The sequence below is a fragment of the Clinocottus analis genome, unplaced genomic scaffold (assembly GCF_023055335.1).
Source record: "Clinocottus analis isolate CAN_PGR_092001 unplaced genomic scaffold, fCliAna1.0.p SCAF_18, whole genome shotgun sequence".
Taxonomy (NCBI): Eukaryota; Metazoa; Chordata; class Actinopteri; order Perciformes; family Cottidae; genus Clinocottus; species Clinocottus analis.
The window spans coordinates 15,102,334-15,125,332 of NW_027175909.1; the positions used below are offsets into that span (position 1 = coordinate 15,102,334).

The 22,999-nt window shown below is 46.9% G+C and overlaps 3 protein-coding genes across 4 annotated transcripts; 1 reads left to right on the plus strand and 2 right to left on the minus strand.

Moving 5' to 3' along the window:
• The first annotated feature begins 1,003 nt into the window (after positions 1-1,003).
• On the plus strand, positions 1,004-6,606 carry LOC137789087 (probable cationic amino acid transporter). The gene is made up of 6 exons (XM_068582340.1): positions 1,004-1,307; positions 2,210-2,446; positions 3,064-3,428; positions 4,085-4,293; positions 4,411-5,189; positions 6,248-6,606. The coding sequence occupies exons 1-6, from the start codon at positions 1,004-1,006 to the stop codon at positions 6,604-6,606; spliced, it is 2,253 nt and encodes a 750-aa protein (XP_068438441.1).
• Positions 6,607-7,705: 1,099 nt separating this feature from the next.
• On the minus strand, positions 7,706-9,236 carry LOC137788976 (claudin-11-like). The gene is made up of 3 exons (XM_068582188.1): positions 9,011-9,236; positions 8,638-8,802; positions 7,706-7,965 (listed from the first exon to the last, which is right to left on the minus strand). The coding sequence occupies exons 1-3, from the start codon at positions 9,234-9,236 to the stop codon at positions 7,706-7,708; spliced, it is 651 nt and encodes a 216-aa protein (XP_068438289.1).
• A 1,170-nt stretch (positions 9,237-10,406) lies between these two features.
• Positions 10,407-22,153, minus strand: si:ch211-230g15.5 (polyhomeotic-like protein 3). Of its 2 annotated transcripts, XM_068582387.1 has the most exons (12): positions 21,591-22,153; positions 18,615-19,352; positions 17,865-18,017; positions 17,351-17,437; positions 16,760-16,967; positions 14,419-15,669; positions 13,396-13,709; positions 12,955-13,186; positions 12,562-12,676; positions 12,322-12,442; positions 11,315-11,702; positions 10,407-10,678 (listed from the first exon to the last, which is right to left on the minus strand). In XM_068582387.1, exons 2-12 carry the CDS (start codon positions 19,329-19,331, stop codon positions 10,524-10,526), a joined length of 3,741 nt encoding a protein of 1,246 aa, XP_068438488.1. In that variant the 5' UTR covers positions 19,332-19,352; positions 21,591-22,153; the 3' UTR covers positions 10,407-10,523. The 2 variants fall into 2 exon arrangements, with proteins under 2 accessions (XP_068438488.1, XP_068438489.1); XM_068582388.1 differs by lacking the exon at positions 17,351-17,437.
• Between the last annotated feature and the right edge of the window lie 846 nt (positions 22,154-22,999).

Consider the following 22,999-nt stretch of genomic DNA (forward strand, 5'->3'; position numbering starts at 1 on the left):
TCTGCTCAGGTGTGTGTCTTTAACCTGCATGCTGGGTGGTTTTTTTTTCATCCTGTGTTTGCTTGCCGTTGATGTCGATCGTGTGTCAATTCCCGTTCAGGTTTTGGGGAAAAGTGCAATGCGGCATTTTCAGATTTGTGGATTATGGTTCGGTTTTATTTTCCTCCGTCGTACCTTTCCGTTGTGAAACTCGATGCTCGGCCCTCATCAAAGTTTCAGAGAGGGAGTCTCGCTCCAGTGAGCGATGGTATCCCATCATCACCTGATGGCTCTCATCCTCAGGTGTGCCTGCCTCGTATTGGCCTTTTATGATTGCACTGTTTATTTATTTAAGAATGAATCAATAAGCTGTTTTCCTATTGGAATATATTAAAGAATTGGTCCACCCAAAGTATACAAAATATATATTTTGGCTTATCTTTTGTTGTGTCACATCCAATTAAATGAAGGTCAATAGTTGAAGTGAAATGGAAATTTAAAAGGTTTTCGTCTAAAAATACCCCAAAAAAATGCAGTACTTCTTATTTTTGAAAGAAAAGTTCCAAAATACTTTTATTTAACTTGAGAAAAATTGTACATCAATAAGTTCAAACAGAACATCTTGTATGTTTTTGTCCACTACATTTGCTGTAACAACTAAAGTTACTGTTGGTACTTCTGTATTTTTACGTCTCTTCTTCTTCTTCTCCTTCTTCTTCTTCTTCTTCTTCTTCTTCTTCTTCTCCTTCTCCTTCTCCTTCTTCTTCTTCTTCTCCTTCTCCTTCTTCTTCTTCTTCTTCTTCCTCTTCTTCTTCTTCTTCTTCTCCTTCTTCTTCTTCTTCTCCTTCTTCTTCTTCTTCTCCTTCTTCTTCCTGTGCCCTTCTCCTGGATCTGTGGTTCTGGAAGGTCCAACACAGCAGAAGAAGGAGGAGGAAGCAGGATGTCTCATGAGGAGTAAAAGAATGACAGATAAGTGTCAGATAAAAGGTAGAGAGAGGTAAACAGGTGACGGACAGGTGTGGCGATGGCGGCGTGGCTCGGCCGGTTGTCGCCGGGCGACGCCTGGTTCAACATGTGCTCCCGCCTGCTGCGAACCAAACCCGTGGGCTCCATGGCTCACGGCACCGACGACCTCACCGAGCTCGGCGGCGAGGGGTCGCCGGTCGGGCTCTCCAAGGTCCTGACCACCGTGGACCTGGTGTCGCTCGGCGTGGGCAGCTGCGTCGGCACCGGGATGTACGTGGTCGCCGGGCTGGTGGCGAAGGCCATGGCCGGGCCCGGGGTCATCCTGTCCTTCATCATCGCAGCGGTGGCGTCGGTGCTGTCAGGTGAGGCGACTGCAGAACCTTGGTGGTGTTCCAGATGTCTCAATGTCACTTCCTGTCTGCTCCAAGCCCATTGGTTCCTACACTCTTAAGAATGATGGCGCTAACTAGAACCATGGAGGGTTCTTTGGCTTATCCTCAAAGGGGGAAACCCCTTTTTTGGTTCCTGGTAGAGCCTTTTGGAAAGGTTCCACTTGGAACCCCTTTGGAGGGTTGTATCTTGAACCATCTGTGAAGAACCCCCAATACAAAGTTCCCCAAAAAAATCCTTTTATGGTCAAATGGTTTCACCCAGAACCCTCTCTGGGGTTTCCTTTTATGGTCAAATGGTTTCACCCATCCTCTGGGGTTTCTATCCAGAACCTTTTACCCTTATAGGAGCGAAAACTACTACCCACCGAAGGGATCTACCGAGAACCCTGTTATTTCTCAATGGTTTCGTCTAGAAACCAAGGGACATTACTAAGAACCTTTTTGTATTTCAAGGGTTTTGTTCAGAACCCATCCCAGGGTCTTTACCAAGAACCATTTCCTTTTTCAAAGGGTTCATCTATAACCCCCTCACAGTGTTTGTAGGTGGAGATTTAGTGGACTTTCCATAGAAACTTTAACACCCAACGCTCGTTTTATTTAACACGGGAGGACCCATGCTTCCAACAATCCTTGAAGAACTGTTTCATCCAAAACATGGTTCTCAATGGAACCTTTAGTCTTACAAAAAACCATTAAAGTCAATAAGTTAAAAAAAATGGTTTTGAAACCCTTTAGGAAGAACCTTTACCTCTTCACAATCTTGTTTTTGAGAGTTTACTAAAGGGTCAAAGATATTCTAGAGTGTGTGTATTGGAGGGAACCTGCCACCACATTCCTATTGTCTCACTGCATTTGTGTATTTTTGTCTCCAGGTGTGTGCTACGCAGAGTTTGGCGTCCGGGTCCCGAAGACGACCGGCTCGGCCTACACCTACAGCTACGTGACAGTCGGGGAGTTTGTGGCGTTTTTCATTGGCTGGAACCTGATCCTGGAGTATCTGATCGGCACAGCGGCCGGGGCGTCGGCTCTCAGCAGCATGTTTGACTCTCTGGCCAATCACAGCATCAGTAACTACATGATAACACACCTGGGCACGCTCAGGGGACTCGGTCAGTACGATTGGTCGAAGGACAGCACTAGATACTACTCTTTGGACCTTTTAGAGTTTTGATCATGAATGTCTAAACCAAATTTCATGCTGATGCATTCTTAGTTGTTGAGGTTTTGCTTAAAACCACAAAAGTAACCCTCATGGTGGCACAAGAGGGATTCATCCTTTGATGAACATGAATGTCTGTACAAAAATGTACTGCTAAAGCATCCAATAGTTGTTAAGATACTTTGCTTAACACCACAAATGCAATTTGATTGTTGCACTAAAAGAACGGGTTAGGGATCCCCAAAGTCTTTAGGATTCATCCTCTGGGGAACGTCAATGCCTGTGTAACATTTAATGGTAATGCATCAAATAGTTGTTGAGATATTTTTGCTTCAAACCACAAAAGTAACCATTCCCACAAGAGGTTCCCATAGCTATTGGGATTTATTCTTTGGAGAACATAAACTCAATCACTTTGGGATATTTCAGTCTCGACCACAAGTTTGGTCACCAAAATATCTCAGTTCCAACAGATAGGAAGCCCTTCCTATCACATCGTTCCTCTCTCACACTTTCTCTCTTCCTCATGACATGATGATGATGATGATAAATGCTGCTGTGCTTCAGGTAAAGGTGAGGACACGTACCCCGACCTGCTGGCCCTGTTTATCGCCCTGCTGGTCACGGTGATCGTCGCTCTCGGCGTGCGTAACACCGTGGGCTTCAACAACGTCCTCAACGTGGTCAACCTGGTGGTCTGGGTCTTCATGATCGTCGCCGGACTCTTCTTCCTCTCCACCAGCAACTGGGAGAGCGGCAGGTTCCTGCCGTTCGGCTGGTCGGGGGTGATGCGAGGCGCGGCCACCTGCTTCTACGCCTTCATCGGCTTCGACATCATCGCCACGACGGGAGAGGAGGCCAAAAACCCAAACACCTCCATCCCGTACGCCATCACCGCCTCGCTGGTCACCTGCCTCACGGCCTACGTGTCGGTCAGTGTCGCGCAACAGCAAACCTTTTGGAAACCGTGAGCGAAAATGCTCCCGCGCCAATTTTAAGTCCCAGCATGCCCCATTCAGACAATCTTTTGGCAGTAATCTTTCCATTTTTGAACTGAACAACACAGTTTTTTTTGACTGAAACTCCTTCATAACAGGCCAAGGCTTTGTTTTATTGTGACTTTTTGTTGCAGATTCAGATTCTTTAGGTCCCAATCTTTCCAAAAAAGTGTCTTATTGACCGCTCTAAGAGACATTTTTGGGTAATCTGGCTGATATCATGCTGGATGTTCATAGTTATGATCAAAATATCTTTCAAAGTGATTTTTTTGGACCACGACATTATGTTAAAAATAACAGTTAGGTTCAGGCAACAGAACCAAGTAGTTAAGTTTAGGAATTAGGTTTCAGAAAATGGTCACCAACGTGAGGTCAAGGCAACAAAACCGCAATCATCAGTTTGTTCAAGACCAAGTTGATGGGAGAAATGTATAAATCTTTTCATAGAAGGGTTAGATTTTCTAACAAAACCAATTATAGTCATTTAAAATGAAATATAATAAAATAGACAATTCAAGTCCAATCAAATACAGTCAGTGATATCGTCAATAAAAACGCAGACTTCCTTTTAAGGGACTTCCTCTGTCCAGGTGAGCGTGATCCTGACTCTCATGGTCCCCTACGACCTGATCGACGGCTCGGCCCCGCTCATGGAGATGTTCGCGGTGCACGGCTTCCTGTGGGGCAAATACATCGTGGCCGTGGGCTCCATCGCCGGACTCACCGTCTCCCTGCTGGGCTCTCTGTTCCCCATGCCCCGGGTCATCTACGCCATGGCCCGCGACGGCCTGCTGTTCAGGTGAGGAAGCACTCGAAAAAGTAAGAAAAAAAGGTGCGATCGAAAGGGGTTCTCCAGCTAACCGGCTAACCAGCTAACCGGCTAACCAGCTAACGATTAATCCTCGCGTGCGTTTAGGTTCCTGGCTCGCGTCTCGGCGTTCACGCACACCCCCGCGTTGGCGTGCGCGGTGTCGGGGGTCTTGGCGTCGATCCTCGCCCTGCTGGTGAGCCTCAGGGACCTGATCGAGATGATGTCCATCGGCACGCTGCTGGCCTACACGCTGGTGAGCGTGTGCGTGCTCTTGCTGCGCTACCAGCCCGACGAAGAGGCCGACGGGCACCGGTTCGACTCCGGGGACGCCGCCGTCGCCGCCGTCGCCCAAACCAAGGACGACCAGGTGCTGATCGGAGGCTCGGACGGCGATGGCGACGACGACAGGTCGGCGTCCTACCACGCCGGCGGGACCGAAGGAGACGGGGACGACTCCGACTTCCACACGGGCCACGCCTCGCTGCTGAAAAGGCTTCTGGGAGGCCACTACTACTCCTTGCGGCTGCGGCTGGCGCTGCCCGACGCGTCGGCCCGGCCCACGCCGGCCACGGGCCGCACGGTGACCCGCTGCACCCTCCTCTTCTTCCTCACGTCCTTCCTCCTCTGGTCCACCGTGATATTCGGCGTTGAGCAGGGAACCGGCGCCGGGGCGGTGTTTTCCGGCCTCATGGCCACCATGATGGCGGGCTCCCTGGCGAAGCTTTTAGTCACGATCATACAGCAGCCAGAGAGCGCGAGGAAGCTGCCTTACATGGCGCCCTGCGTGCCCTTCGTCCCCGCGGCGGCCATCTTGGTCAACAGCTACCTCATGCTGAAACTGTCTCCACTCACCTGGGCCAGGTTCACCGTCTGGTGCGTCATAGGTGAGATGAAACACTTGATCGTTGTCTTTAAATACAGTCGCAACAAACCTGTGTTCATGTAGAATATACATGATTCTGTTGTTTGCTGTATTGGAAGCTCAGGGTGCGTATTTACTTTCACACTGTGGGACCAACGAAGAAGAAGTAGAGGTGAGTTAACGAGTTATTTGTACTAATTGATTTATAATTGTGGTTAAAATGTAATTTTTTTCTACTTTTATTATAGTTTCTAGCTGTATTTAATTTGCTCATGTAAATCTATTAAATAAAAAAAAACAGATATTACAAGATGGATTTATTTAGTTATACCTTTATTATAATTTAGAGCTAAATTAGATTTATTCAGCAAAATGTATTAATTAAAAAAATTACTCGACATCACAAGATGGAAGATGGAAAATTATTTTATTTTACCTTTATTATCATTTCTAGTTGAATTGAATTCACTCAGATACATTTTCTCATTTAAATGTATTAATTTAAATTTGTGTAATTTTTTTCTTTAAAAAACAAAACAACACAAATTTACAAACAACAGGAACAATTTCACAGAAAAAAAAGAACCAACTTAAAACAAACAACAAGAAATTGCATTGACCATAAAATTAGCATCGCTCAGTAGGACAAGTGCATTAATTATCCGTCACAATAATCTAATACATGATTAAATGTTCTTTTACATGGTCAGAACAGTTTGCATTAATATATATATTCAGTTCTCTGCTCCTTACTGCAAGGAAGCTTTCATATTTCATGCAACTGTGCACACTTCATGAAGATCCTGCTTAATATTCATAATTAAAAATGATTGCACTGTGCCTTAAATTAAAGAAAAGGGATTATTGTAAGTCTAAAAATCCGGCCCAGACATTTCTTTTGGCATCTGGTTTCAGTTCAAGAGACTCAAGCTCCAGATGACGGGTCAGAGAGGAGAACATACTGTACATCCAGACTTCGTTAGATCCGCAGTTGGTTGGCAGACCTTCTGGAACGGATCCAGTTCCTCCTCCCGACTGTCCGGGTGTTTCGTGTCTAACCGTCCGTCCGTCCGTCCTCAGGCCTGCTGATCTACGCCTGTTACGGCGTGTGGCACAGCACGCTGGAGCTGGAGGCCCGCGAGCAGCAGGCGCACGCCAGCTCCTACCAACGCTACGATGACCACCTGGACGACGGCGACGGCGACTACCTTGGGCCCGAGGAGCGCGGCGAGAAGCCTTACCAGGGCTGGTCCGCCCCGGAGGAGAGGGGATACCACCACAACCAGCAGCAGCAGCAGCAGGAGGAGAACATGTATGCAGACGGAGAGCAGGACGAGCACGATGGTGACCAGTATGGATATCAGTCTGGACCAGCGGGCCAGTCTGAGTCCAAAGGAAGGACCAATCACGGCTTCGATGTGGGCGAAGAGGAAAACTGAGCAAAAATGACACGAGAGACGTTAAATCAAAGAATCACACGTCACAGGATTTTATTTTAATACTCACCAGAGAGCCCCACCTCTTTTCTGCTCAGTGTGGTTTGGATATCAGAGGAGGAGAGAGGAGGGTCCATAGACTGTATACAGGAAGTGGACGTAGTCATTGTGTTGTTGGTTTGTGGACGGAGGTTTTGACGCCTTAAAGTTCACTTCAGCTCACTTGGTTGCAAAAGAAACCAAGATGGCGAACTTGAGGCTTCAAAACCGCATCATATCAAGACATACTGGCTTCAAACCACTTGGGCTTCAGTGGAAATTCGTCTTTACTGGACAGTTTCATCCCTCCAAGCTCTTTTTCTCGCTCACATTTGATATTTCCTTGACCCAGACTTAGAAAACAAGGTCTGTGTGCTTAAGACCAGAAGGCGGGTTTTCTCTCATTGGTTGAGTCAAACCTCGGAGGGGGCGGAGCCAGAGACCCGTTAGCAGACTCGAAAAATCAAAGATGGACATCGTCCTATATGTTTATTACTTACCCAGAAACCCCCACTGAGTTTGAGCTCAGCCAATCAGACGACTTCTGTCAACCTGATCGAAAATGTTGGTTTTGTTCAAACAAACTTGAAGAAAACACGGCGGCTTTTTTAAAAGCCTTTAAAGTTGCTTTTGTGTGTTTGTTGTTTTTCCTTGTTTGAGCGAATGGTGTTCACAGTGAAAGAGTGTTTGCTCTATTTAACTCGTGTTAATGTGTGTAAATGAGAACGGGCGCTGCCGGAATAAATGTCTCATTTTGAGTGAAACTCTGAGACTCTTAATTACTCAAAGACCTTTATTATTTTCCTCCAATACAGGTGCTCGGTGGATACATATCGACTACGCTGTGAATGTGAAGAAGCTGAAGGTGTTGTTGTTGGTACATAAATTTCTCTGCACAGTTAATATTTGGAAATCATGCAATATAAATGTAAAATAACACATACAAGCCACATTTTGCTATTTTAAAATCATGTAAAATCTGCACAAAAAAACCCACAAAATCGGCCGATAAGAATATTTGTATCAGAAAATGTAAAAAAAGACAAACAATCGCCATCGTCTTTCACACTCGTGCGCTCTTGGCGTGGTTGGCCTGGGGGTCCGGCGGCGTGGCCGCGGCGCCCTGCCTGGAGTAGTAGAAGCTGTTGTCCCGGCTCGGGGGCCCGGGGTCGACGCCGCGGCAGAACAGGATGACGGCGCCGCCCAGGAGGCAGAGGCCGGCGCCGACCCAGCCGGCGTACAGAGAGAAGCCGAAGGACATCAGACCCTCCTCCTGGTGGGCGCCGATGGGGAACCAGACGGTGGACACGATGCCGCACAAAGCTGGAGGACACCAGGAGACGGCAGTTTATACTTTGTTTGAGGACATTCCTGCAGGGGGCTATGTGGACGTCTCTGTGGGTGCCACGGAGACGAAAAACAGGAAGTGCCACAGGAAGTGCCCGTCTCATCCGACCGGAAGGAGGACGGTCAGGATGAGGCCTGGTTTGAGAGACCTTCACCCTCCTTCCACCCGTCCTCCCCCACCAGAGTCCTGTACAGCCTTAAACTACTCTGAAAGCAAAACTACTGTCCTCTAAATTTACTGTCCTCTGAAACTACTGTCATCTAAACTACTGTCTTATAACTTCTGTACTCCAAACTACTGTCCTCTAAATGACTGTCATCTAAACTACTGTCCTCAAACTACTATCTCTAAAACTTCTGTCCTCTAAACTACTGTCATCTTAAACTACTGTCCTCTAAAACTACTGTCCTCTAAACTACTGTCCTCTAAACTACTGTCCAAACTACTGTCATCTAAAACTACTGTCCTCTAAACTTACTGTCCTCTAAAAATAAAACACCTGTCCCCTATAATAAAAACTACTGTCTTCTTTCAACCATACATGAACATTTTGCTGCATGTACGTGTGTTAGTATGTCAGTACCTGTGTGTGTGTGTGTGTGTGTGTGTGTGTGTGTGTGTGTGTGTGTCGGGAGGTCTTTCCTCACCCATGAGGATGAAGAGGACGCCTCCCACCAAGGCGCGGCGCTGCTTGATGGCGGAGTTGTCGTTCTGCAGCCTGACGCAGGGCATCGACATCAGCACCAGCAGCATCGCGGGGAGGCCGAACAGACATGCGCAGATCATCAGAGCGCGAGACGTCTGGACGTAGGCTGAGAGAGAGAGAGAGAGAGAGAGAGAGAGAGAGAGAGAGAGAGAGAGAGAGAGAGAGAGAGAGAGAGAGAGACTTGGGTTAAAGTCAGACATTACACACAGACTAATTAGTCGTTTTTTGTTTTTTTAAATAAACAAAACGTCATTATAATAATGACAATCCGCCCCCCCCCCCCCCCATCTTTCTTTCTCCCTCCCCCCTCTCACCTGGCAGGGACATGATCTGGCTGAGCGCCACGCAGTGGTAGAGCGCGGGAGAGATGACGCACTCCGCCCAGAGGCCCCGCGAGCCCAGCTCGTCCATGCGGACGCAGGTGGCCACCGCGTAGTCGCAGGTCCGGACCCAGTCGTTGGTGGCCGTGGCCACGATGAGGCCGACCCAGCCCGCACAGCTCGCCGCGCTGCCGGTCATCTGCCTGCACATGTGCGCCATGGAGCCGCCGCTGTGCGTAATTACGCGCTCAACTCAACTCCGACAAAAATTAAAGTCTCAACAACAAAACAAATGACAGCGTGGAAGTTGTTTTCTTTTGTCTGAACAACTCCAAAAATGCTTTAAGATTGCATAAGTTATATTTGAATCCTTCTGTTTAGTTTTTTTCCTCTTTTTTTCTTAAAAGATGAAATGCACTCCGAAATTAAAGAATTAAAGAATTAAAAAGTGTTTTAGAAAGTAATCCTGCTGTGTCCCGTTAACGCGCCTCGGGCTGATACAGATCCGCAGATACAAATGTCTAGAATAAGATTTATTATCGGGTGTGGTGGAAAGCATACCGTCTAGTCCAGACTTTAAGCCAATCAGAGCGCATGTGAGATCTTAACCCAAACCAGATATGGAGAGACAGAAACAGAAGAACAAACCATCCATCAGAAAAGCAGGAGACCCGGAATATTTGGATTAAATTTGTTTTTTTTTTAATCTCCAGAAGAACTTTGTGACATGAATTCAAATCAGTGTATTTAATAAAACACATTTTCTCTCTCGTGTCACTCAGCTGTATCACTGCTGCCCCCTGCTGGTGACTCTGTACCTCAAAGAATGAGTTAAAACAACCGCTTTGATTAATTATTCATTTATTAAATAATTTCAAGCATGATACCATAAAAATGTGACGATTAAAGACACCAGTCTCGACCCTGATAGTGACCTTTTTTACGTTTTTTTTTTTTCAAAATCCACAGACATGTTGTCCAGAATATAGTGATATAAAACATTAAACTTTCATTAATCACTTACAAAGTCTACGTATTATTATGTTTTGTTATACACACACCGGTTATGTTAGCTACGGGATAGATTTGTCGTTGACGTCACATTCTAAAAAAACTAAATAGACAATTTTTTTTTTTTTTATATATTAAATGTTCAAAATCCTTCATGAAATAGCTTTAAATTTACACTCTCCAGCGGCATGAAAAATGTACAGAAAGTTACAAAAATCCCCCCCACCCTCCTGAAACCCATCTGGTCCCGCTCCTCTGGTCTCCTGCTACAGTCAGAGCCTAAAACGGATGAAATTTCTTCTGGACTCTGGTGTCGTCCCGCTTCTCGTCTCTTAAGGCCACACCTCGATTTATAATCTCATAAATTACCACGAATCTCTTTTTGTGACTTTGTTCTGTCATCCTTGGTGTCAGCTTGTGTCTCTTTTTTTTCCTTCTTCTCTCTGCATCAGTCTGTGTCTCTCTCTCTCTCTCTCTCTCTCTCTCTCTCTCTCTCTCATTGGTTTTTCAGTGCGTTGATGTGAGCGCAGATCTTGAGCGCCGGCCCCAGCTTGATGTTCATGCTGGTCATCAGGTGATCCTCGGTCAGCAGCAGCAGCGCCTGGCCGTCGATCTCCTGCAGCCGGAACGCCTCGGCCACGTCGCTGCAGCCTGAGAACCAAAGACCTCCTCCTTACTTCACACTTTCACACTTTCATTCTTTTTAGGTAATTAAAAATGTTTTAAACCTTTTTTGCAGCATCTATTGCATTTATTTTTCCTGAAATTGTTTAACAAAATAAAAGTCTAAACAATAACCTTTTGTAAAAATATTAATAATCAAAAAATATTTTAAGAAATTAAATTAAAAAAAAAACATTAATATATGTATATATAAACGAATTTATGTTTTGATTATTAATATTTTTTATATATTTATGTTATATATATATATATATATATATATATATATATATATATATGTGTGTGTATATGGCATATATAAATCTTTTTTTTGTTATATATTTCATTTTTACTTTTCTATATACATATATATATATATATATATATATATATATATATATAAATGATATATATATATATATATATTTATATAAATTATATATATATATATATATTTAAATAATATATATATATAATTTTTACTTATATATATATATATATAAATAAAAGAGAGAGAGAGAGAGAGAGAAGAGAGAGAGAGAGAGAGAGAGAGAGAGAGAGAGAGAGAGAGAGAGAGAGAGAGAGAGAGAGAGAGAGAGAGAGATCCCAGCTGCTCCAGCTCACCTGGCAGCGTGTGAATGAAGGCGGTCACGTCCTCCACGCTCCACTGGGCGGGGCCGGGTTTGAAGGTGCTCGTGGGCGTGGAGGTGGAGGTGGAGGTGGTCAGCGGCGGGGCCGACGCCCTCCTCGCCGCCCGCCTCGCCGCCCGGCGCTCCATCCGGGCTGTCATGGCAACGGCAGGATCCTCCTCTTCCCCGTCTTCCACCTCCTCCTCTTCCTCCTCCCCTCCTCCCTCCATGTCCTCCTCCATGTCTTCCTCTTCTTCCTCCTCCTCTTCCTCCTCCTCCTCCTCCTCTTCTTCCTCGTCCTCGTCGTCTGCCGCCGCCGCCGCCTTCTCCTTCCCCTCCTTCTCAAGCCGCCCGGCGCTCCAGAGATCGCGAGGCTGCAGAGACTGAGAGAGGAAGCAGCACGTTTGCTTTAAAAAGCATATTAAAAGCATTTAAAAGCTATTTAAAGCATAAATACATGCTCTATAAATGCAACAATGGATTCTCATTTAATTTACTTACTTGATTGTATTTGAGTTGTTTCATTTTATTCTCTTTCAATATTATTTTAAATTATTTTATTTCATTTCATAACACTCACAAGTTAAATGTTGTCTTGTTAGCGTCGTAAACGTAAGGTTTTCCTTGACAACAGTTTTATGGTAATTTTATGCAACTTTTGGCACATTTTTCTATTGCATTTTCAGATGATGTTTTGTGTATTTTAATTCAGATTAGTGCTCCCAGAATGAACAGATTGACAAATGTGATCGTGACAAAAAAAAATATTTTTAGTATTTCAGTTTTTTCCAGTTTCAAGTTTGTTTGAAAAAAGCTAAAAAGTGAAAAAATGTAATAATTTAATACCATTTAATTATAAAGAAATAACAGATAGTGGAAATAATCCAGAGTTGAAGCACTAATTGTGTCAGATGTTTGTTGTATATAAAGAAAAGTGAAACTAGTGTGGTTTATTCTTTTTTTACACTGGTCTTAAACTGGTGGTGAGTTCAGGGTCCCTACCAGTCGCAGGAGAAGAGGCTTCCCAGGAACAGACTCCGCCCTGTTCAGGACCGGGCGGGGCCTCTCGGACCGACTGCTGGCGCTCAGCGCCCGCAGACGCTTCGTCAGACGAACGTTGAACCTGACAAATAATAGTAACATAAAGAAAAAAGAGAAGAAAGTTTCTTAGTTCTGCTGCTTTGATTCACTCTCGTGTCTGCACGTCTCCTCGCACCACATCCTCTGAACTTCAGGTCTCACCCGCGCGCACAGGAAGTGGAGCAGAAGCGCTTGGACCGCATGAAGTTGTGGGCGTGGCCTCGCTTCCCGCAGAACTGGCAGTGCAGCACCGTCCGGTCCCTGTGCGGCGTCGGCCCTGCGAGCGAGACACAAACGTGGTCAGCTAGCAAAACACACCGCCGCCATTTGCAACCCGTTCATGGTATTGAAGTGCAGGTGTTACCTCACTCGGAGGTTGAGCTTTGTTTTCTTAGTGTTTAAATTGTCAAAAAATGTCTTGAGGTTGCGGTTCGACCCAAATAATAAGAAATAGAAGGAAAGATTCTCATAATTTGTGAGAGTATATTTGTGTGACCTTTCATAAAAAACCCTAAAACAGGAGCCGGTCTGTGCCGTTCCCCTCGAGACTCTTACTGTCGGCGAGGTCGTCCGTGTCTCCGGCTCCTTCGGCCTCCGACTCGCTGGAGCGCGCCGCCTGTTTCGTGGCGTCCGGCGACGCGTCCGGCGACTCATCCGGCAACGCGTCCGCCAATGTGTCCGTCAGCGCGTCCGGCAACGCGTCCGGCAACGCCGCGCTCCCATTGGTGCCGTTCACGTCCTCCGGGTTGCTCACCCTCTCTTGAACCAGCAGGGACGAGCGGTTCACCTGCGCAACGAAAAAGCATTCAGCGAAACGCTGACCCATCTTCAATTATTCATGCAAACGGCCGCAGATGAAGACGTTTATCCACTGCAGCCGGTAAAATGTAAACGAAATCAACCGACTGGGCAATGAAACTCTATTTAGCTGACGTTGTTAATCATGATATGTCGTTTCTGTAGCTTGATGTGACACAAAATGGCGTGTGTTCGTACAGGAAACGGCTGCAGCCCCTCCTGGATGACGAATCCCTCCACCAGGTGAGTCAGGACCTGGCGCCCCTCAGGCCACGCCCTCGGCTCCCAGGCTTGGTCGAAGCACTCGGACTCGTCCCCCGACCGGCCGAGAGGTCCCGCCTCCGCTTCGGCCGGGCGCCGCGCCTCGCCGGCGGCTCCGTGGGCTTTCTCCGGGAGGCCGAGGGCGGTCTGCGCGAGGGGGAGGGGGAGGGGGAGGAGCGGGGGAGGGTTCTCTGTCGGGGGGGTGAGGAAGGGCGAGGACGGGGGAGACTGGGAGGAGAGGCTGGACAGCGCTGGGAGGAGACAAGACATCAGAGTCAATGACGTCACAGGAAATATGTGGTTTTTAAAAAAGGAAGCAATAACACATTAACAATTATTTTATGATATTTTCTTGAACATAACTAAGTTTTTACAATCTTTTTATGAATCTAACTACGTATTTTACGATCTTTTTCCAAAACTAAGTATTTACGATCTTTTCCTAAAACTAAAGAAGTATTTCACGATCTTTTCCTAAACCTAACTAAGTATTTACGATATTTTCCTGAAACTAACAAATATTTTACGATCTTTTCGTAAACGTAATTAAGTATTTACAATATTTTCCTAAACCTAACTGAGTTGTTTCCTGTGCAGGCGATACTATTAAGATACTATTAAGATACTATTAAGATACTTTTAAGATACTATTAAGATAATATAAAGATACTTTTAAGATTCTTTTAAGATACTATCAAGATACTTTTAAGATACTTTTAAGATACTATTAAGATACTTTGAAGATACTTTTAAGATACTATTAAGATACTTTTAAGATTCTTTTAAGATACTTTTAAGACACTATTAAGATAATATAAAGATACTTTTAAGATCCTTTTTAGATACTATTAAGATAATATAAAGATGCTTTTAAGATTCTTTTAAGATACTATTAAGGTATTTGAGCCGTTGCACGAGGGCGCGCCGCCTCACGTGGGTCTATCGTGCCCTCAGCGTTACCTGACTGGTTGTCAGACTGCGTCGACATGTTCTCACAGAAGTCGTCCTGGGGAACCGACGGCTCGTCCCGATGAGACTCAGGAAGCCTCTGAGTTTGGAGCGAGACCTCCGGGACTGGAGCTGTTGCTGGAACTGGAACTGGGACTGTCACTGGGACTGGGACTGTCACTGGAGCTGTTACTGGAGCTGGAACTGGGACTGTTTCTGGGACTGTTACTGGGACGGTGTGGACCGGAGCCAGAATGAGACCCAGGACGGGTTTCGGTTCCACGCTGGACTCTTTTACAGCGTTGGGCGACGGGATGAGATCCGTTTTCTGGCGCTGATGGAGAACCTGACCGGTCCGGTTCTCAGACTGGTCCATGGCGGTCTCTCCTTCCTCCTCCTCCTCCTCTATCTCCATCTTTTTCTCCTCGCCTCTCTCGCTGTCACTCCGGCCTTCCTCCGTCACCTCCATTTGCTCTTCCTCTCGAGCCGTTTCAACTTCCTGTCCCTTCCGACCGCCGGGGCTTCCTCCCTGCGGTTTCTCCTCCCTCGCTTTCTCCCGTTGGTCTCCTCTCTCCCCCCTCAGGTCTTTCGCAGCACTCGCCTCCCCTCTGCCTCCCTGCCTCCCCGCTCGCGCCCTCTCTCGCTGCTCCTCGCCGTCCTTCGGCTCTACCTTCCGGGTCGCGGTCTGCGTCGGCGGGGACGCCGGACTCAGGAGGGACGGCGGCGATGTGGGAAGCGGCGAAGTGGTTTTTTTGGGCAGCGACGGGTTGAGAGGAAGAAGAAGAGGAAGAGGGAGCACCTCGGCGCCCGACGTCCTCTTCGACTGGCCGGACGGCTGGGGCGGCTCGGCGACGCGGGGCGCCGGCGGCACGGCGTGGCCGTACGCGCAGGACTGGCGTCCCGAGGAGAGCGCGATGATCTGCAGCTGCCTCGCCGCGGACGACGAGCGCTCGAAGGGCGACGCGGCGTTGGCGGCGGACGGCGGGCCGCGCTGCGATTGGCCCGGCCCGCCGAGCATCGCCTGAGGTAGCGGGTAGCCCCTCGGCCCGGCCGGCGGTGGCGGCGGCGGCGGCCTGCCGACGACGACGGGGGAGGCCTGACGGACGGGCGGCGGCGGAGGAGGAGGCGGCGGCGGTGGGGGCGCGGCGGCCGCGGCGGCGATGGGCTGCAGCGGCGAGGGATGGCGCGGCGACGGCGCTCTGTGACCGTTGGGAGAATGGAGTCGAGGTCTCAGCGGGACGGCTCGGACCGGAGAGTAAAGAGCTGCAGGGAAAAGAAGGAAAGAAAGATGGAAGCTGGCGTCAGAGCAGAATCTTTAACTACAGTTCTGAGAGATTGAACACCTGCGGCTTCAGCTCGCTTCCCGCCTGCTTTTCAACAACTTGTTGTGTTACGTGGTTTTCTTTTTTTTTAATCAACTGCGAAAGTAGAACCGGAGCAACTGGTAGCGATTGGATCGTGAGCCCGAGGGTTTGTTGGCCGTTAACCCCTCGGGGCCTGAAGCTGAACCTTGGGAGAAAGGACGTGTTATGAAATGTTGTAACGCGTAGGACTGAGGGAACAACGGCTCTGTTGGAGCAGCAGAATAAAAAAACCTGATCGGCAGGTTGCGACATTCATAAACAGGTTGTTGGAGCAACAACGAGGGTTTTAATCAGCAGGATTACAATTACGTTTGTCTCATGCTGGCATCCCGCGACTCTTTTTCAGTAAATTCATCTCCTTGGGACGCACTCGCCTCAAGGTCGAAGACACTGACCTTTTCCTGTCAGCGTTACTGTTTAGTAACAGCAACAAAAAAATACAAAAGAATATATTTGGGATTTCAGATTAATGGTCAGATAATCAAATGAATGAATAGTTGAAAGAATCAAACTTGTTTTTCTCGTTATTTTATGAAACAGTTTGCCGATGGACCCAGAAGATAACAGAAACTAACTTGAAAAGACGTTTCTGTTTGTTTTTGTGCGTCCGCGAGATAAAATCTGCACAAACTGACAAACCAATTATCTCTCGGCTCGCTACACAACCCAAAGGCTGCACGCGGCTCGGGTTACATCGCTTTATTGACATCGTTTCATTTTTTTAAGAAAAACGGAAGCGCGTTCATTTCATTATGAATTGTAGGATTATGTTTCTTTATTATTAAATTAGTAATAATTTAATAGCATTTTAAAAATTACTATTATTATGATGAAAACTCAATTACTCGTTGGATGATTAGCAGCTTGAACCAAACCTGAAACCGCGTTTTAGATTTTACTCGTGCTGATGAACCCCAAATGAAACAGGAAGTGTCAGAGATCGTCCTCCCACCCAGTGGGAGTCCCTCGTGAGGGTGAGGGTGACCTACTTGGAGGCGGGACGGAGAGGTGGCGTCCGGGCGCGTTCGGGCCCTCCGACGCCGTGGCGCAGGGCTGCGGCCGCGGCTTGAGGGGCGGGAAGAGGGGGGCGTGCGGGCGAGAGAGGAGCGGCGGCGCCGAGCAAGGCGGCTTGAGGCGGAGGGAGGGGGGGATGGTGAGGGCCCCGGGGGGCGGGGGCCTCAGGGTGAGGCTCTGGAGCTGGAGAGAGGACAGAAGGAAAACATCAGTTACATCCTGAAACGTCTTTTTACGACAGGTTAAGTCTGTTTATACAACGACGGGCTAGCTGTTCCCCTCCGTTTCCAGTCTTTGTGCTAAGCTACGCTAACCGGCTGCAGCTCCATATTCAACACACAGGTGTGAGAGCGGTGTGAACCTTCTTATCAGCAGAATAAGCGTATAAATCTAAAGCTGCAAAGCATTTTGGGACAGAAAAACTTCAGTTGTGCGTTAGCAGGAAAAGAGAAGCAGCTTTTGTCTCCTTCTGTCCTCCATGGTTTAAAAAAAAGGACCAAAAACGGCAATAAAAACTGCAGCGAGAATAGAAAGCGTCTGTCGGTTGTCTTTTCCCAGCTGCTCACCTTCGCGGAGGCAGAGTTAGAGGAAGGAGAAGAGGAGGAAGAGGAAGAGGAGGACAGGGAAGGTCGCATGGCAGACGTGAGAATCAGCTGCAGGAGGAAAAGGAGAGAGGAAACAGGGAAGGAAATGACAAGAGGAGAGCAGGGAGTTAAAGCAAGGAGTCTCATCGCATGCAGGTGGTGAAGATGAATAACTTTGTGTGAGGACTTTATAATTACAACGCCTCAACACTGAATAATATCTGAGACTTTTTGAGGCACTTTGGGATGCTAATAAGCTTCAAAGTGTTAAAGTATATTCTATTATTAACACATTTTTCATTAATATTGCTCAAAACCTTGAGCTTAAGAAGAAAAAAAAAACAATTTGTATACAGCGTCTGTGTTTCCTACGCAACCTGAATGTATCATTATCTCATTCAGACACTGGTGTCGTTATGCCGGATTAGACGTAGACACCTATGCAAATGTGTGTGTAAATGTATGTGCGCGCATGCGTGTGTGTAACTATGTTTACCATTTGAGCTCTCAGCAGCACCTGGTCTTGGCCAGACCCTTTGAGACCTTTCCCCAGGAGCAATGTCTGCTGGGAAACCCTCTGCCTCACGGGGGAGGCGCTCTGATTGGCTCGCATCAGACCAGGTGCGCCCACAGGATGCGTCTGAGATACCTGGAACAAAAAGAGAGAGAGAAAGGGGGGAGGGGAGGTGGGGCGTCAAGAAGAGCTTTGAGAAGACGTTTTCTAAGAAAAGCAAGATTATTGTGTGTGTGTGTGTGCATGGCAGTTTAAAGTAGAATGAGAATAAACATTTAAAATGATGTTTTGAAGGTAACGTCGTTGTAATGTTCTGTTCATCTTTCTTACCTTTAAGTTTCTGATGTGCCAATTTATAAATCCCCATGAATACTAGACATGCAATTAGATTTACTTAATGGAGAAATGTTTCCGTTATTGTTTGAGCAAACCACCTGTCGCTCATCATGGAAGATGAGATATGAAATTAAAATCACTGCAACGACCTGCAAAACCCTCAGTGTGTGTTATTGTTACACTTTTGTTAAAGTACGGAATAAAACGAATGAGACGTGACGTGTTATTTTGTTTTTAGAGGCGCTGGATGGAGGGTTTCCTTCGATAGAGGCAGGCTAGCTGTTTCCCTTCGTTTCCAGTCTTTACGCTAAGCTACGCTAGCTGTCGTGCGGAAAGCAGGTGCGTTTCCCCTCAAACTGTTCCTGTCAGGTCGAGATGCGGTGCTGGTTTGGTCACCTGTCTGCCCGGCGGACTCGCCGGCGTGTGAAAGGGCGTGATTGGCGTGGAGGTCGTCGTGGATACGGGCCTCGTGTTCCCATTGGTCAGGCCGGCGGAGGTCTTGGTCGACACGGCGATGCCGCTGCCGATGCCGATGCCGTGCGTCGCAGAAGAAGAAGACGGATGGAGGAGGGGCGAGGCGGTGCTGGACGCAACCGGGGAGGAAGAGGAGGACGGAGGAAGGAGAAGAGCAGGGGGGGGTTGTTTGGGGGGAGACGTTTTGGGGGGAGACGTTTTGGGGGGAGATGTTTTGGGGGGAAATGTTTTGGGGGGAGATGTTTTGGGGGGAGATGTTTTGGGGGGGGATGTTTTGGGGGCGCCCGGCGGGGAGGGGAGGATCGGGCGGGAGTACGTGCGGAGGGCGGGGGCCGCAGTGGAGGTGAGCTTGGGCGGAGCCGGGACGAGGATGTGGGGAGATGGAGCCAACGCCGCCGCCGCCGCCGCCGCTTTGGGGACGTGGGCGGCGGAGACGGAGGGTGCAGGGGTGAGAGGGGGAGGAGGGGAGGAGGTGGTGGGCGTCAGCGTGGGCGCGGGGGAGTCCAGCAGCATGGGGTTGGGGGTGAGCCGAGGAGGGGTCGGGGTTGTTTGGGCGGAGGAGTCCAACGGGACGCCGGCGGTTCCATTGGTGACCTCGCCGGGTTCTGATTGGCTCTGACGAACCAGCTCCCGGTCCATCCTGTCCAACACGTTAACGCTCTGCGACGCAAACACACACACACACACACACACACACACGTCACAACAGACACGTCGAATCTTTCCTTGCTGCCGGCAATATTTGTCACGACAACATTGTGTACATTCTGTTGTAAAAAAACACATTTTTGCTCACATTTTATCAACAGTTTGAGATGCTTTTGTAAGAATTCTACATAATTCTACACAAAAATTAAATAAACAAGGTGTAGTTCATTTTTATAAATAACTTTTTGAACATGCTGGTGTGAGATTATAGAAGCGTACAACAACTTCAATGCTTTAATTTAACACTTTCAACATTAAGTGCCGGATGTTTCTCGATGACTTTTTGCCTCTTCGCTGTCCTCAGATTATCGTGTGGATCATTCATTGATATAGTTAATCTTAATCTCATGTATTACTGCTTAAAAGATCATTTGTACTCATGTGCACTGCCGTGGTTCACGTGTTTAGATCCAGTCGGCTCAGTTTTTGGCCCTAAAACGCTGCATATGGACGAGTACAGTTGAGGTACGACAGCTCAATGCCTGATGGGAAATAACTAAGTTGGATGTTTGCTGTCTGTCGACATTGATCCAAAACTTTACTCATCACAGAGAAAAAGCTGCAAAAAACTATCTGTTGCACGGCAATGTTGTATCGACCTTTTCGTCTATTTTTTTTTGAAAGATTTCTTTTGTGCATGAGGAATGAAGTCGAGTAGCGTTCGTTACAGCTGTCTCTGAAGTTTCAAACGCCAGCGCGCCTCTCCACTGAGTGTCTACTTCACTGACACGCAGGACACTCTCACCACATGGTGTTTGATCACAGCCATGGCAGCAGTTCATGCGACAAAAATAAATAAATCCCCCTCCAGGGGACTCGAGGTGTGAGTGTGGTGCCCGACGTGTTGCCTGGAGAACCTCAGGGATCCCAGTGGGGGTCACTCTCGTTTCGATGCACTGGCGGGGTAGAAGCAAACCACAGAAGGAGGAAGTGTTCCCTTTATCTGTCGAGTAAAACCTCCGGTTTCTTCGGCTAAATAAACTCTTTCAAAAGCCTCTCGGACCAGCTGGTGTTTATATTTCAGAGATACGAGCGACGCTTCAAACACGACGATCTTATCGTGATAATCTGAGTTGGATTAAACTAGAAAGAAGGATATAAAGGATATAAAGGAGTTGCAATAACATAATAGTAAAACATTTACCTGGTGGAGTTGTTTGAGTACATTTAGCTGATTATTTTACTTAAGTAACGTTTTGAATGAAGAACTTTTGTCGTGTAGTATTTTCCAAATGTGGTATTAGTACTTTTACTCTACTATAGTATCCTTAAATCCGGCTGTATTGTATTTGTGTGTTAGTTCATAGTGACACTAAGATCTTTAGAAAACATTAAGAGTTTTTACTGTCAGATTTGTAAATAATTCCTTCTTTAGCGCAAATATTGCCGCAATTACAGCGACAATGAATGAATATTTTCATTAATATGATCATGTTGTTGTTTTTTTACAATAACTTGAGTTTAGTTTGGTCGTTTTAGTCTCAATCCAAGATTTTTTTAGTCTACTGGTTGTTTTTTTCTGCTGAATCAATGACCACAAATATTGATACTTGGTGTTTCTGTATCGATACAATGTTGCAACGCAAAAAATATCGCGATTTTATGCCGTATCGTTTTTTTCATGCTGACAGACTTATTTCCTAAACTTATGAGCACATCTCTGGTCAACACAAGCACTACGGTGCTTTTTGTGCGGTCTGTCGATTAAATCGACTCATCGATTAGTCAACTAACAGTTTCTCTGTGGAAGTCTGTGCAAAAATCTCGTGTGTTTTGGGTTTTTTTTTGGTTGGAGAAAATGGGGGCGGCTCAAGTCTGCAGCGTGAACTCATCGCGCAAAGCAGGTGCCACTCCACTCCGCGCAGCGGCGGGACAGATGCTGACATCTGGCCCGCATACGACGACGACGACGACTACGACGTACACGGGGACGGTGATGACAACTAAACGAGTCACGTCGCGCGGTCGGTCGGTCGGTCGGTGGGGTTGACAGCTAGGCCAGAGATCACGCATGTGACTATGAAGAAGAAGGAGAGAGAGAGAAGAAAAAAAAGATGGAGACGGGCCTTCACAGTGGAGAAGTCTCACGATAATAACATTTTATTTTTTGGGGGAGGGAGCAAAGGGGGCTAAATTGTCATGTCCACGTTCTGCGTTTAAAAAAAAAAAAGAAGCGCTCCGGTCACTTACCCCCTCCGGCGCGTGAAATCGGCGTCGTCCTGCAGGTTATTCCCGGTGTCGTCCATCCGAAAGTGAACGCATGCTTGTAGAGTGTCTCGCTGCTGTCTGATGAGCGGGTCTGTTGCTTTTTTTTAATTATGTGTTGCAGCAGCAGCAGCAGCAGCAGCAGCAGCAGCAGCAGGGTCGACAGGCTGAAATGGGGCGTGTATGAAGCCTCACTTCCTCGTCTGACAGCGCAGGAGCTCGCTGCTGCGAAGTGCGCGTCACCCTCCCCCTGACGACAATATCCCCGAGCCTCACCTCTGATTATCCGCCTTTAAGCTCCTCCATGAAAACAAAAAACGCACACAAACACACAACAAAAAAACACACTCAAAGTTGCTGTGCAAATGACGGCTTTTGTGTGCGTGTGTTTTCCCACAGCGGAGCAGTCCGTAAATCCAGCATCCAATAAGGAGGAAGGGGGTGTTCTGGTTCCCACACACAGTTCTGCTGGTGGACCACCAGCGTCCACACCTGCCGGGGTCTGCGGTGGGGGGTCTGCGGGGTTCAGGAGGAGGGGGGCACCGTGTTGCGGGGTTTGCGGGGCCTGGTTAGTCCGCGGGTGGAGAAACGCAATGGAAGGCAGTTTTAACAGCGCGGCAGCGGCGAGACAGCACCACTCAGAGCTCAGGAGGACCGCGAGGACTCTCACCAGAGGGGCTGTGAACCAATGCACAGCGGTGCAACACCCGTTATTTATGGATTTCAACAGAGTGCATGAGTACAAGTAGTCGCTTATTGTCTGTGCGATGTATTTAGAGTGTAAGAGCAGTGTACTTTATGCATTATTACATTATTGGATTTTTATTAGGGATACATTCCCTATATCTACCTTTTTCTAGTTTTATCTATATTTATGCACCATACATATTATATAATGTAAGTATCTAGCTGTTGAATAAATGTAGTGGCATAAAAAGTAAAATATTTGTGTCTTTAATGTTGAATGCAAGTATAAAAGTACCCCAGGCTACTTAACTTTAATGCTTTGGTACATTTATTACTTTGTTACTTTTCACTAAATGTATTATAACAGCCTGTGAAGGTTTAATATATGGTATAATAGTGGACATTAATATGCTGAACAGTTTGCAGGATTGTGTTTTAAGTGTTGAGATCTTCAACAAAAATAAAAAATCCATTCATCATGCAGTAGAATGTTCCAAGTCATTGTATGATACATTAATTAAATATAAGTACACATGCATTAAAATGTTAATTTTAAAACAATATATGACAAAGTGACCATATATAACAAATATAATCTGTTGTTGGATATAGTGGATTGAAAAGTACAATATTTTCCTCTGAAATAAAGTGTAAGTTAAAGTCATCAAGCAAATGACAAAAATACTTCAACCACTAATTCTTTGTGC